This window comes from Lemur catta, chromosome 4 (genome assembly GCF_020740605.2).
Source record: "Lemur catta isolate mLemCat1 chromosome 4, mLemCat1.pri, whole genome shotgun sequence".
NCBI lineage: Eukaryota > Metazoa > Chordata > Mammalia > Primates > Lemuridae > Lemur > Lemur catta.
Window position 1 is genome coordinate 53,809,049 of NC_059131.1, and position 13,603 is coordinate 53,822,651.

Genomic DNA, 13,603 nt, shown 5'->3' on the forward strand with positions numbered 1-13,603 from the left:
TATATTTTACCACAAAAAAATTTCGACAAATAAGATTTTATCTTTACTAATAAATAATATATGGCCCAATGCTAGCACTCCTATTCAGTCCATATGTCAGCATGTGTCTCATTGTCAAGGGCTGATGATAATAGCCTTTAGACACTGAAATATACTGTAGTGCATGTATGCTTGGTCAAGCGGATTTACTGACTATATTGTTTTAAATTAATTAACCCTCCCTCATAAAACAAACAAGAAGTTTAAAAAGATTCCTATAAAAAATCTTGGATTAAAGATAATGCAAGCACAAGGGAACAAAAGAATGGCAGAGCTGTCATTTCTATTCCTGGTATGCTCTTCATCAGTCACATTACAATGTAGAAACAATCTCAATCCAATAAGATATGACAAGAAGCTCACCAAAACCTTGTTGAGATTATTTAAAATATGGATTCGCATCCGCTATCATTCATGATGAACTTCATCCTAAGTATATACTGTGCCTTCAGATATTAGCTAATGATGGCATAACATGAATATAACTTACAAATGAACAAGGATACATATATGAAGAGACTGCATGCTTCTTAACCAATAGTGTTATTTTCTTCAAAAAGTTTAGAGACTATTGCTCTAAATCAACACTGCCCAAAAGAACCCGTGATGATAAAATAGTCTTATCTGTGCTGCTCAAAACTGGAAACACTAGCCACAAGTGTCTATTAAGCAAGTGAAATGCAGCTAGTGGGTCTGAAGCCACATGTGGCTAGTGGTTGTGGTGAACAGCACAGCCCTGGGCCACTAACAGTCTATCGCTATCTCAAAACATATAGCTCCCCAGCAAGCAGCACCCTGTCTTGCTTTTGTGTCTTGGGCCACGTTATTCTCTCCACCTGGAATGTTCTCCCCATCTTGTCCATCTAGCAACAAGTTCTCCGTTTTGAAGACACACCTCCAAATGTCACCTTTCTTTAGCTTTCCCTGACAACTCCCCACCCCACAAAATTATTGTTGCCTCAGGTCTGTTCCTCTAGCCCTCTTACATCCCTCCATTACAGCACGTACAGTGACTTGCTCACATGTCTGAAGTCCTACAATTGTGAGTTCCTCAAGGCAGAGCCATGTCTTATTCATCTCTGCATGATGCCTGGCACGCAGTGAATGCTCAGTAACATTTACTGAATAAGGCAATGAATGAACTGACAAACCTTGATCTCCCAATTCATAACACACTATTCTTTCCATCACAGCAAAATATGGCTCCAGAAAAGCAGACTGGAGGTGAGTCTTTGCTACTTCACAGTGCTAGATGCTACTTCAGTAGACAATACCATTTATATTACTATAATTTTCTGTCTCTTTCAGACACAGATATCACAGTTATCTCTTAAGTAGGCTCAGAGATATTCATCCTTCTTAGAGAGCAAGATAAAGGTGATACTAGTCCCCTTTCTGAAGTGTCGCCTTTCAAATACTGCAAGTTAAAGCGATGGCTCTGAAGCAGTAATATTTTCTCATGTGTGTTCTATTAATATTTATGAAGCCTTTCCTGTGTACTCTACATGCCATTTTAGCTATCGAGGTACAAGTGTATGCCTCCCCCGTATCCTCCTACTCAAAAAAAAACTGTTGTTCTCTCTTCATCATCTCTCATTAAATGAGCATGACTTAGTTAGAAAGACCAAAAGAAAGACTTTGACCATGGCAATTGCTTATTCTGGACCTCATTTCTGAATTCTAGATTTGGCTATATTTAGCACAGCTATAACCGTCATCATGCCTGAAGCCAGGAAGAAGACACCATTCACAAACCACCCCCTGAAAATCTGCAGTTGCCTCTGAAAAACCAGACTTCCCAGCAGGCAAAGACATGTGAAGTGGGAGAGATCAAATTGGTGTTTGCGTCAAGAGAAGGTCTCAGGTACTTATAACGAATCTCTCTGCCTGACACACAAGGGTCTCCATAAACTTATTTCCTCCTTTCTCCCCAACACAACTTCTGCTCTGGTCAAACATCTTCATTATCTCCCCTGCTCACTCCTCCCTATAACAGTGGTCATCTCACTCCCCCACCTGCTTCTGCTTAAGCTTCTTGCTTCTTATGGAATCTTCCGGGACCATTCCTTCCCCAGACACTAGCAGTTCCCTTTCCCTACAATTAGGTGAGGCACAGCAGGGGAGTAGTGCATATCTGATAGCTATTCAATTGTTATTCAAAAGGCCCAGAGCCACTGAAGAAAGTGAACAGCAAGTACTTCCCACAAGCAAAAGTGAAAGAATGTCATTCTACCACTCTCTGTCCTTTCCTTGATTTTGAAGGGGAAACTTGTATTGACCAAAACTGTAACAGTGTTCTCAAAATTCATCATACTGTTTCACCACTCCACACCTTTGCATGTGCTATTCTCTCTCCCTGGAAGGCCTTGGGTAACTTCTGGAACATCTGCTGGGCAATTTCCATTCCTGTTCAAACCCCGTATCATCTATGAACCTCACCCCTGGGCCCTTTCTCTTTATCATCTCCTAACATCTTTCACCATCTGCTATACGTTAAGAGCCAGGCTAAGTGCCGGATACTTATCTCAGGGTTATTGTACAGTGCCTGCCACAAAGAAGCAGTAATATTCACTAGACAAATACATACATGCACCATATTGACACCACCACCAAGTTAGAATTATATGCCTTATATGGGGTAGTTTTTTTTTTTTTTTTTTTTAGTCGTGGCTTCACACACATTTGTAAGCCTTACTGCTTTGCTCTGTAGGTAGGAGAAATTATCAAAATTTACTGATATGGAAACTTAGTTCTCTTTAGCCCTAGACCTGGATGCTTCGAGTAAAGGTTGAGAAAACTGTTCTGAGGAGCCACCTGGCTCACCTTATATAGAATTGATACAGCTCTGGAATGTTGTCTTAGACATATCAATAAATGAATAAACATTTATTGTTTAAAGCTTAGATATAAGGCCTCATATAGCTAAGGAAGTATGATAAAAACATAGCTTCTCAGTCCTTCTTTGAACATTGCTCCAATTTTCCCACTGAGCTCATTCTGGAAGCTTAAACCAAATCTTCCCTTGACATCACATACCCATTAACTTAGACATGATTTAGCATCTCATCATGGCATCTTTGCTGAGAAAGCTAGAGAGAAAAATATCTTCCTTGGCACCCAGCCTAGAGATAGCCTTATTCCTCTAAACTCACGACTTACAGCCTTCACTTCCCCCAAACAAGCCCCTGCTGGACTAGTTAGTGAAACCAGGCCAGAAAGGCTGATGCCACCAGTGGAGAGATGGGAGCCCAGCACTCTCTTGTCTTGTCCAACACCTGCTCCTTGGGGTTCTTGTAATTTCTCACTGTAAAGCTCAAACCAATACCCACATTAGGGAAAAATGGATAATCAGTGGATGTAGTGGTAATCGGTCTGTATTTGAAGCCTCCTACTCCACCCCTCCCTAAACTGCCTGGCCACTGACCTGGACACTCACAGCTCTCATGGTCCTTAGACAACCCTTGCTGGGACTGGTATATAGGTCAGCACCTGAGGACTCACAAAGAAGAGGGTCCAGGGAAGGAGCATGGTTACCCAAAAACATCTGTTGACCCTTTGAGGAGCTGGTGAGGCCTCTGAAAAGAACATCTGGCTCTGCCCACCCACAATGGGGGAAAGGGATTGCTTCAGATTGCTGCAGTCAAACTAGCCTTCACATTGCTCCCACTCCCCCTTAATTATATATATAACATATATGATGTGTGTGTGCATATATAGTATATATGATGTATATATGTATAATGTAACGTTGCTGGTAAATAGTAACTGACATTTATTGAACACCTAAAAAATGTTAATACTTTATATACATTGCCTCATTTAATCTTCAAGACCTCCTCATAGGACAGTGGTTCTCAAACTTGAACTTGCATCAGAATCTCTCCAGGAACTTGTTAAAGTCCCACATCCAAAGCCTATGGTGTGAGGCCTGAGAATTTGCATTTCTAACAAGCTCCCAAGTGATGAGGATGCTCTTGATCCAGGCTCCACTTTGAGAATGACTGCCATAGGGAACCAAAGATTCAAGAGAGATTTGAGATGTCTTATCCAAGGTTCCACAGTTAGTCAAGAACAGATTCAGAATTCGAACCTAGACCTGTCTAACTCAACAGACAGTGCTGGTAATCACGCTACTGTATGCATGAATGTACACCTTGTCTTCCCAAATTCACTGGCAACTCCTCAAAGGCAGACATCACACTTTATACCTTCTTCATCCCTCTTAGAACTTTGTAGTGCTCTTGGACTTGGTAGGTGCTACATAAATTCTTTGTATACTGGTTCCTACATATCTGCATACTTCTAAAAGCCACAAATTCACACTCAATTAAAGCCAAAGAACATCAAAAGGTCAGCACTACCAGATCTGGTTTTACATGATATTCTCTCTTGCTGAGGTTTTGCCCATGCTGCCACCATACTAGCTAAGTCCTATTCATTCTTCAGTCACTTCCTCCAGAAAACAATTCTTGGCTCCCTAAAATTGGGGGCCACTGCACCCTAAGCTTACATCCATGATGGCACTTATCACTCCATTCTAACTGGCTATTTTCCATCTCTCAAGTAGTTTGCAAGTACCAGCATCTAGTATAATATATCCCCAAAGCCTAGCACAGTGCCTGGTACATCACAGGCACTCCCTGTTTGTTGAATGAATAAATAAATGCAGAGCTGCAAAGCCCTACATTCCACTTATAAATATCATACTGCATGATGCGTAGTTGTCAGGGATGAATTCCTGGGAAGAGGAAGGCAACCTAGATAACAAAGACCAATTTCGCCTTTTCTCTTCTTCATCACTCTTCTCACACTCAGAAAACAGGCACTGCTTATGGCAGCACCATCTACTATGCTGAGACAACATCCCAGCTGAACAAAGTGCTCCAGGGCTATACGGTCAGCAGAAGCCATTCGGAGAGAAAGAAAGAGCTTTGTGCCCCCTCATTCCTCCTGACTTCTCTGTCACACACTCTCCTTCTCCACCCCACTGCAGTCAAGGGCTTTGGCACAAGGAGGAAAGAAACATATCAGACTCAAGGGTGCGGATCTGACAGCGGGCACAGAAGCATCTCTATCCTGCACCAAAGCCCACAAGGAAGGATTCAGAGGGACAGTGACTCAGGCCCCGGATTAAGTCCAGCTAGAGCAGTACTGAGAATGGAAAAGAGAAATAATTTCACAAGGACATTAATTGTCAGATATCTTTTCTAAAACAGTGTTTTTAAAGTACAGGCTTCAACCCTATCCCCAGAAAACTGGGCCCTGCTGAATTTAGTGCTTATACAAGCTGAGAGCCAAACACAGCTTCTTCCTCTTCCCAACCCACCCACCAGCCTGCAACACTCACCATGACAAGCATGTCCCAGGCCTAGGTCAGGACCCTTCCTTCAACCTCCGCTTACAAAAGACTCCTTCTTAAAGAAGCCTCTTAGCCTTCTCTCTTCCCCAGCTAATAAACTGTTCCCTACCACCACCATGTTGCAGTAATACAGGCCTCCCCCTTCCTCCAACCCCCCTCTGTCTATAACACAACCTACAGCGGGTTGGCCCCATCCAATTAGTTTGAATTGCTTCATGCCAAGGAAATTGCTGCTTTTATTAAAAATAAAAGCACACTAGGTAGGCAACGGGCTGTGAAAAGTCTGAGTCTGGCATAATTATGAAGGTCGAGGTTAAGGTTACCAAAAGAGACATGCAAAGATTTCCTGAAAGCCTGGGGGATAAAGATATGTATCTACGTAAGTATAGATATACAGATGAAACACACACACCGGGAATTTACACAGATCTACATAACATCCTTTCCAATAGAGAAAAAACAAGCTCAGAGCCACTCTCAAGTAATTCTTCTTTTGGGAAAAAAAAAAAAAAACTAAAACAGGAGGAAGAGGGGCCTACTAGACTGAATTCAAAATAGCCACATTTGTTTTATATAATTTGTTATCTTAGCTATATGCTGGGGACCTGATTACAGCTGGGTCAGGAAACAAACCCAGTCAAATCCACCAAGAGCCTTGGCTCTTAGGAAAACACATTCCCATTCTCTGAAAATCCTCTCTTCCTTCCAACGCCTGCTCATGAAGTGGGAAAGTTAGGTACGAGAAGCAGAAACCGCTCTCTCTTCTTAAAGCCCCCCCCAATCCCTACCCTTCAGCCTTCACATCAGTATTTCAAGTTTTAGAAGGATGACAAGCCCACCACCCTGCATCTGGTGTAAAGCTTTACACTATCACACAGACGTTTTCTCATCTGATCCTCATAATTCGGTGAGGGGACGAGGGTGGCTTTCCAACGTTTTAAAAAAATAAATAAAAGGCCACTGAGATAAACAATTTCGGCAACTCCCTGCACCCCCATAAGCCCTGTCACTTTCAAATCTCAGTTTTAAATCTCTCAAGGACAATGACTCACAGGGCAAGTGAAGGGGGAAGGGAGGGTCAATTGGTCACAACCCATTCATACATTCAACAACTAGAAACCAGAGTCTTGCCGCATCAGCATAAGATTTTAATTTACGGCGCACTGAGTCCCACTGTACCTTCCGCCAACACCTCGTCCACAGTGACCTGCTGTCGCCCGATGCCAAAGACTCTTCCGATGTAGCCACTGCCCAGGCCCGAGGTGCTGCCCCCTCCTCCGCTGGAGCCGGAGCCCAGGCCAGAGCCGCCCTGCTCTCGCCGGGAGTCGAAAAACTTCTTCATCTTGCAAATAGGAAGCAGCAAAGCAAAATACCGAAGGTTTCTAGATTTTTTTTTTTTTTTTAAGAAAAGAGATCCAAGGATTTCTCCTCGGATTTCAGCTCGGAGAGGAGCCACCCGAATCCGGCCGTGGGGGTGGGGGCTGAGGGAGGATGCCTATAGGAATACGCGTGTCAATCGCGCGGCGGGTCCCCTCCTCCTCCAGAGAGCGATTCGTGTAAGTTTAAACCTGTGATGACAGAGGAAGAGAGAGGATGAATCAGTAATATACTTAAAAATTCAACTGCTGAGTCCTAGGAGGAGTAAAAGCCATCATCCTGGGGAAACGCTTCATGCATTTTCCTGGCGAGAAAAACCCTGGGGCTGAAAACGCGTCCCTGGCCCCAGAACCCGGGACCCCGGTGCCCGGGGCTCGGAGAAAGGAGGGATTCGAGCTGCTCCGGCAGCGCCGACCCTGCCGGGCACTGCCTCCCCCGCCTCCCCGGTCTCCCCGCCGCCCCTCGAGGCAGCATCCTGGCTGCACCCACTTGAGATGGCTCGGCGGCTGGCGCCCAGCTACCAGCCCCGCGACATTGTCACGGCCGCCGGGCCGGCCTGCGACGCAGAGAGGAGGCGGCGCTGCAGCGAGAGCCGGGGCCGCGTTCGGCGCCCGCCCGCGCGCCAGCTGATCCCGGGAGCGCCCGGCGGAGACTGACCCGCCGCCCCTCCCCCGCGCGCGCTCCCGCCCGGCTCCATCCACCCAACCAGGAAGTGAACCGCCGCCGGAAGTGTCCCTCGGGGCGGTGCGCCGAGGGTCGGGGCCTCTGCTGCCACCGCCGCTCTGTTGAGACAGACGGAAAGGAGTCGACGGAGAGAAGGAGACCGGGGAAAGGGGGTCTCAGTGCAGACACAGTTTTGGAAAAGAATGTTGCTACTGCCCGGGTCACGGGGCACCCTGGGAAGGGTAGTTCGGCGCAGTCCGGCGGTTGGACTACAACTCCCAGCATGCCCCTGGAGGAGCGGGCGAGGCGGCTGCCGTGGCCTCCGCGGCCCCGAAGGTGGTTAGTAGGGTGGTGCATATGTGGGCTTTCGGTAATTTAAACACATCCGGAAAAGAAACTGCCAAGGACTAGGTTTCCCCCTGCTGCCTGTTCCACCCTTCTAGAGCCATCTTCTTTGCGGCCTGGCCTCCTGGCACCAGGGATTCTGGGGGTTGTGGTTTCGGAACGGATCAAGGCTGACACCTGAAGTATGCAGCTTAACCGCCTGGCCCTAAGAGAGTCCTGGGGGCTTCCCGACGTCACTTGGGCAGGAGTAGAAGAAAGAGAGTGATCGGGAATATTGTGCTGGCAGTTGGAACAGGCCATACCGGAACTCCGGACCAAAAATAAAACCGGTGCCCTTCCGCCCCCAACCTCAAATGCTGCTTTTGCTTCCAAATGTTGAGAGCTGGCTCTGCAGTCAGCTCTGAGCTAGGCGCTACGAAAACACTGAGTAAGTGTCTCGTCAGGGAATGTACAAGCTAGATTCAAACCGAGAAACTGCTAAAGGTTGTGTGCAGGGCAGATCGATCCTAGGATACCAGAAGACCCAGCCCGTTGGCTCGACCCCAAATGTTGGGGCTCCTCAGCCAGTGGTGACTCTTAATTCTTCCACCTTTGCTGACATTATGGGTGGGCCTGATCATCACTAACTCCGTTCCGCACAAAGACCCTAGGCTGACCTTCTGTTATTTCGTTTTCACTTTAAGATTTTTGCATCGTTGCGTATTTCACTCTGATATCGTCTGAGAGCCGAGATATCGTCTGAGAGCCGAGGGTGGGAGTGGACTGTGTGATTTGCATCTGCCAAAGGCAAAAGATTTGGAAGGCCAGTTGGTACCCTTCTCCCTCACCAGATTTCCTGAAAGATGATGCTAAAGGCAGTGCCAAATCCCTGCCAAAAAACAAAACCCTGATTTTTCTAACCCCAGAATATAGGTTACTTTTCACCTCCACCCGCTCTCCCCAGTCCCTAATGCTGCGACAGCTCTCTTGGCTTGTAATTTGGCCCAGAATTTTTTCAGCAGGTATTTGAGGAGAGTAGAGAAGGGTGCCCCAGGAAAAAAATGGTTCTTGTTTTCTCTAATCTGAATATTGAACTGAGCTGTGACTGGGCTAACATTGGCGTTTGCTGCTGCTGTTGCTGCTGCTGCTGCTTATTTAAAGTAATCCCATTGTAATTAAACTCCCTGTGTACAGATAGCATCTTTTCTTCTGGAGAGAAGTCAATGTTGTCACCTCAGTTCACAAATTCATGCAGCCACCTCCAGGGTGAAATGCAGCACCTATTAAAACATTCCCTCAAAACAAGCCCACGAAGACATGTTCTCTGCACTTTCCTTAAAAGGCCAGATTTTTGTCTAAGGAAATTTGGAATAAATCTTAAAATAGTTGGGAAAGCTCATTTAGAATTAGACTCATTGACCCCCATTTTTCTCAGAACCTATTGGTTTTGACAGACTTTTCTAAAGAAGAAGCTTTATGAGGTCCTAGAATCTGTAGCTATGTATCAGTTTTTACTTTTCTGGACTTTCCCAGTAGCAGACTAGGCCAGGCTTACACCAATCTCAAATCTCACTTTTCAGAGATACAAAAACTTCTAATAGGATTAAGGTAGCTAACATATATTTACTGACCACCCAGTTGGATGCCCTGATCAGAATCTGAGGGAAGAGGTTTAAAACAACAAAAACAAAACAAAAAAATAGATGACTAGATTCTTTGCCATCCAATCTCTCAGAGACTAGTAGCAATTATAATGACAAATCGACAGTTTTTCTTGCTTTACATATATTAAGTTAATCCTCAAACAATCCTATGAAATAAGGTACGATTATTATACTCATGTTACAGGTGGGGAACTGAAGCACAGAGATAAGTGACTTGCCCAAAGTCATACTTAGAGTAAATGGCAAAGCCAGGATTCAAACCCAAACATTTTGGCTTCAGTGCCCAGTGCTTAACTGGCTACACTAAACTATCTACTTAAAAAGAGCAAATAGGCCAGGTGTGGTGGCTCATGCCTATAATCCCAGAACTTCTGGAGGATCACCTGAAGCCAGAAGTTTGAGGTTGCAGTGAGTGATGATCACATCACTGTACTCCAGTCTGGGCAACAGAACGAGACCCTGTCAGAAAAAAAAAAAGCAAACATTAACTGATGAAAAGATGAGAATAGTTAGAAACGTATCTACAAGTAGCATTGGACCAGGAGACAGGAAACCTGTGCTACTTCACAACTCTGACCCTAAACCACAGATCTCTGGGCCTATTTTCTCAGCCATAAAACCACAGCTCTCTGACAACTCTTAGTAATTTTCTAGTTCCTGAGTATAAAATAATCAACAGATCAGCCACTGTAATCTCAAAACTTCTACCACACTTACTTTCTGGATAATTGGTCCCACCCTGCCTTGCATTCCTATTCAAGTTTTCATGTATGTTGCCATTTTAACTAAGAACCTCAAAGTTAGGGAACATTCTTCTATGTATCTCCTTGAATGTCTGATGTGATAGTTTATATAGAATGCATTCTTACCAGTACTTAAACTAAATAATTGACTTCAAATTAAATGTGACACAAAAGAGAACAATCTGATTAAAGTGGAAAGATTGAAGTATTCTAGATTGGTGAGTTTTTGAACTAGGTCAAAATACTATGGATAAATACCCAATTAAAGGAAATGGGAGACTGGGCATGGTGGCTCAGGCCTGTAACCCTAGCACTCTGGGAGGCCAAGGTGGGAGGACTGCTTGAGGTCAGGAGTTTGAGACCACCCTGAGCAAGAGTGAGACCCTATCTCTACTAAAAATAGAAAGAAATTAGCTGGACAACTAAAAAGATATAGAAAAAATTAGCTGGGAGTGGTGGCGCATGCCTGTAGTCCCAGGTACTTGGGAGGCTGAGGCAGTAGGATCGCTTAAGCCCAGGAGTCTCAGGTTGCTGTGAGCTAGGCTGACGCCACAGGCACTCTAGCCAGGGCAACAGAGTAAGACTCTGTCTCAAAAAAATAAATAAGTAAATAAAAGGAAATCAGAAAGGAAACTGACATTTACTATGTATCTTCCATATGCCAGTTACTGTATTACACACTTAATATATTATCTTGTTTAATCCTCATGGCTGCATTGCTACAAAGTGGATACTATTATTTATTTTATCAAAGTAGATAAGGTTATACTATTATCCCCAATTTTATAGATGAACAATGAAGATTTTGGTAGTAAGAGACAGACATGTATCGCTTGTTAGGTTTGGAGGAAATGATTTGACCTATGGTGCAGCTGAATCATGTCACGGTAAACCCAGGTAGGGAAACAATGTGCTGCACCTTTACAGAAAATCAAAGGGAAGGGGACCAACATTAATTAAAGACCTTAACTAAGTCGAGCACTGTTTTGGGTATTTAATCACATCATTTAACCTTCACAATGTATCTATGAGGGATACATTACTTTTATTTTATCAATGTGGAAACAGAGGTTGAGCAGGGTTAGTATGTCGACCGTTGCTCCACGCAGCCGGCAAAGGTCAGAGCCAGAATCAGACCAGACTAAGCTCAAAACCCACATTATTTTCACTACACTATGTGGTCTTTCCGTGTTGCCATCTATTAGCCCAGTGGAATTTGTTAGAAATGCAGATTCTCATGCCCCATCCAGACCTACTGAACGGGAGAGAGGGGCAGAGGCAGCAGTTTCTTTTCATAAACTGTCCAGGTAATTCTAATACAGATTCAAGTTTGAGAACCATTGTTTAAAGTAGAAGGGAACTTGTAACAAGTATTTCCCTTCTTTAAAAATTACATTTCCTGATTTTATTTTTGTATTCTGATTGGGAAAGTAATTATGTACTCATTGAGGAAAGTGTATAGAAGAAAATAAAAATTAACTGTAATTCTACCACTCAGAGATAACTGCTGTTGACATTTTGATCAATTTTCTTTTAGCATTTTTTCCACATTTAAATACATTTTTACCACATTAGATCACATTGTAAATTTAAGTAGGAATCAGTGGTTTATTTTCACTCATTTTTATTTTGCATTCTCTCATAAGTGTAAAAATATTCTCTATATTTGTGTTTATGTCCATTTCTTATTCCTAATTTTTTATATTTGTGTTTTCTCCCATGTTATTTTGATTAGACCAAGTAATTTTTTGCCTATATTTTCAACAGTAATGCTATTAGATTTTTTAAAAATCAACTGTGGAAGTTTTTTTAATTTTTTATTATTTTTTCTTTTGTTTATATTTTGTTTTTCCTTTAGCTTTACTTTAGCTTATTTTGTTATGTTTCCAATTATTCAGATAAATATTTGATTTATTTTCTTTTTTCTTTCTTGTTTAAAAATAAAAGCGCTTAAAGTTTCACATGTCACAGAAGTTTTCATTTTTCTCTACTCATTACTATATTTAAATTTTAAGTACTCTTATTACATTTTTCAGTTCCTCTTTGTCACAAGAATTATTTAAAGTCACATTTACTTTTTTTTTTGTCTTTTATTTGCTTACTTTCTAGGAACTGAGAATAATATGAATAGTGGTTAAGAGTACAGGCTCTGAAGTCAAAACTACTGGGTTTGAACCCCAGCTCTGTCATTTACTAACTATAATGGGGTCCAGTCAGAAAAACAGAAACCACACTAAGTATTTCAAACAGAGGACATTTAATATAAGGAATTGGTTACATAGGTGTTGGAAGACTAAAAGAGGGAAAACTGAGACGCTAAGGTAACCAGAGACTAATAACCGCAGGAAGAAGCTACCACCTTTAGGGACGTGGGAAGGAAAGGAAAAAGTCAAGTTACCGTTAACAGAAGCTAGGAGTTCAGAGAAGAGGTCCTGCAGGGCTGGGGCTCAAACCTTTGAGGGGATGTGCTATGCAGCTGGTGCTTGCACCTCAGAGGAGCAGAGAATTTTCCACCCTAGCCCAGCTGAAGATTCCTATGAGGGATAAAGCAAGATTCATGGTGGGAGTGGCCAAAAAAACTGAGAGCTAACGCCAACTGTCAGCTGCTGATGGTAGAATGAAAAGGAAACAGGAAAGTCCAGCCTTCTCTCCTCACGCCTGCCAGTTCCCTTCCAGGTCCCCTCCTCGCTCCTTCCAGCCTGCCTCTTATTAGCAGGAAGAGGGAGCCAGCTGGCAAAGAAGTGTGGGAAATATGGTTTGCAGAGTTCCAACCTCAGGATCAGAGCATAGGCACAATAGTTACATAACCAGCACACTTAACTCCCCCATGCCTCAGTTTCCTCATCTGTAAAATAGATATAATGACGGTACCTACCTTCTTGGGCTGCTCTGAGGATTAAATGAGATAATTCATATAAAGCATTTAGCCCAGAGCCTAACACATAACAGTTAATAATTAACATTAGCTATTGCTGTTATAAAATTATTATGTATCGGTTGGGCACAGTAGCTCACACCTGTAATCCTAGCACTTTGAGAGGCTGAGGCAGGAGGACTGCATGTGGCCAGGAGTTCGAGACCAGCCTGAGCAAGAGCAAGATCCCGTCTCTACCAAAGATAGAAAAATTACCCAAGTGCAGTGGCGTGCGCCTCTAGTCCCAGCTGCTTGGGAGGCTGAGGCAGGAGGATCGCTTGAGCCCAGGAGTTTAAGGTTCTAGTGAGCTGTGATGACGCCAGTGCACTCTAGCCCAGGAGACAGAGCAAGACCTTGTCTCAAAACAAACAAACAAACAAACAAAAATTACTATGTATTGTCTTTCAATAATTTTTCACATTTGAATTCTGTTTTGAAACCACAGTTCTAAAACATGCTGATAAAATTATTTGCTTGCCTTGTTTTAACACCTACTGAGATTTCTTTTATACCTTGATCT

General features: G+C 43.4%; 1 protein-coding gene across 7 annotated transcripts in view; it reads right to left on the bottom strand.

Moving 5' to 3' along the window:
• Nucleotides 1-7,531, bottom strand: part of AAK1 (AP2 associated kinase 1) — a 158,622-nt gene extending 151,091 nt beyond the window's left edge. For 5 of the 7 annotated variants that reach the window (XM_045549776.1, XM_045549775.1, XM_045549774.1 and 2 more), the window contains exons 1-2: nt 7,265-7,407; nt 6,578-6,966 (exon numbers count right to left, since the gene is read on the bottom strand). In XM_045549776.1, the coding sequence (XP_045405732.1) occupies nt 6,578-6,740 (163 nt within the window). In that variant the 5' untranslated portion in view covers nt 6,741-6,966; nt 7,265-7,407. Of the gene's footprint in view, nt 1-6,577; nt 7,193-7,264 lie in introns of those variants that run through there. The other 2 variants (XM_045549771.1, XM_045549772.1) reach the window with 2 other exon arrangements.
• Between the last annotated feature and the right edge of the window lie 6,072 nt (nt 7,532-13,603).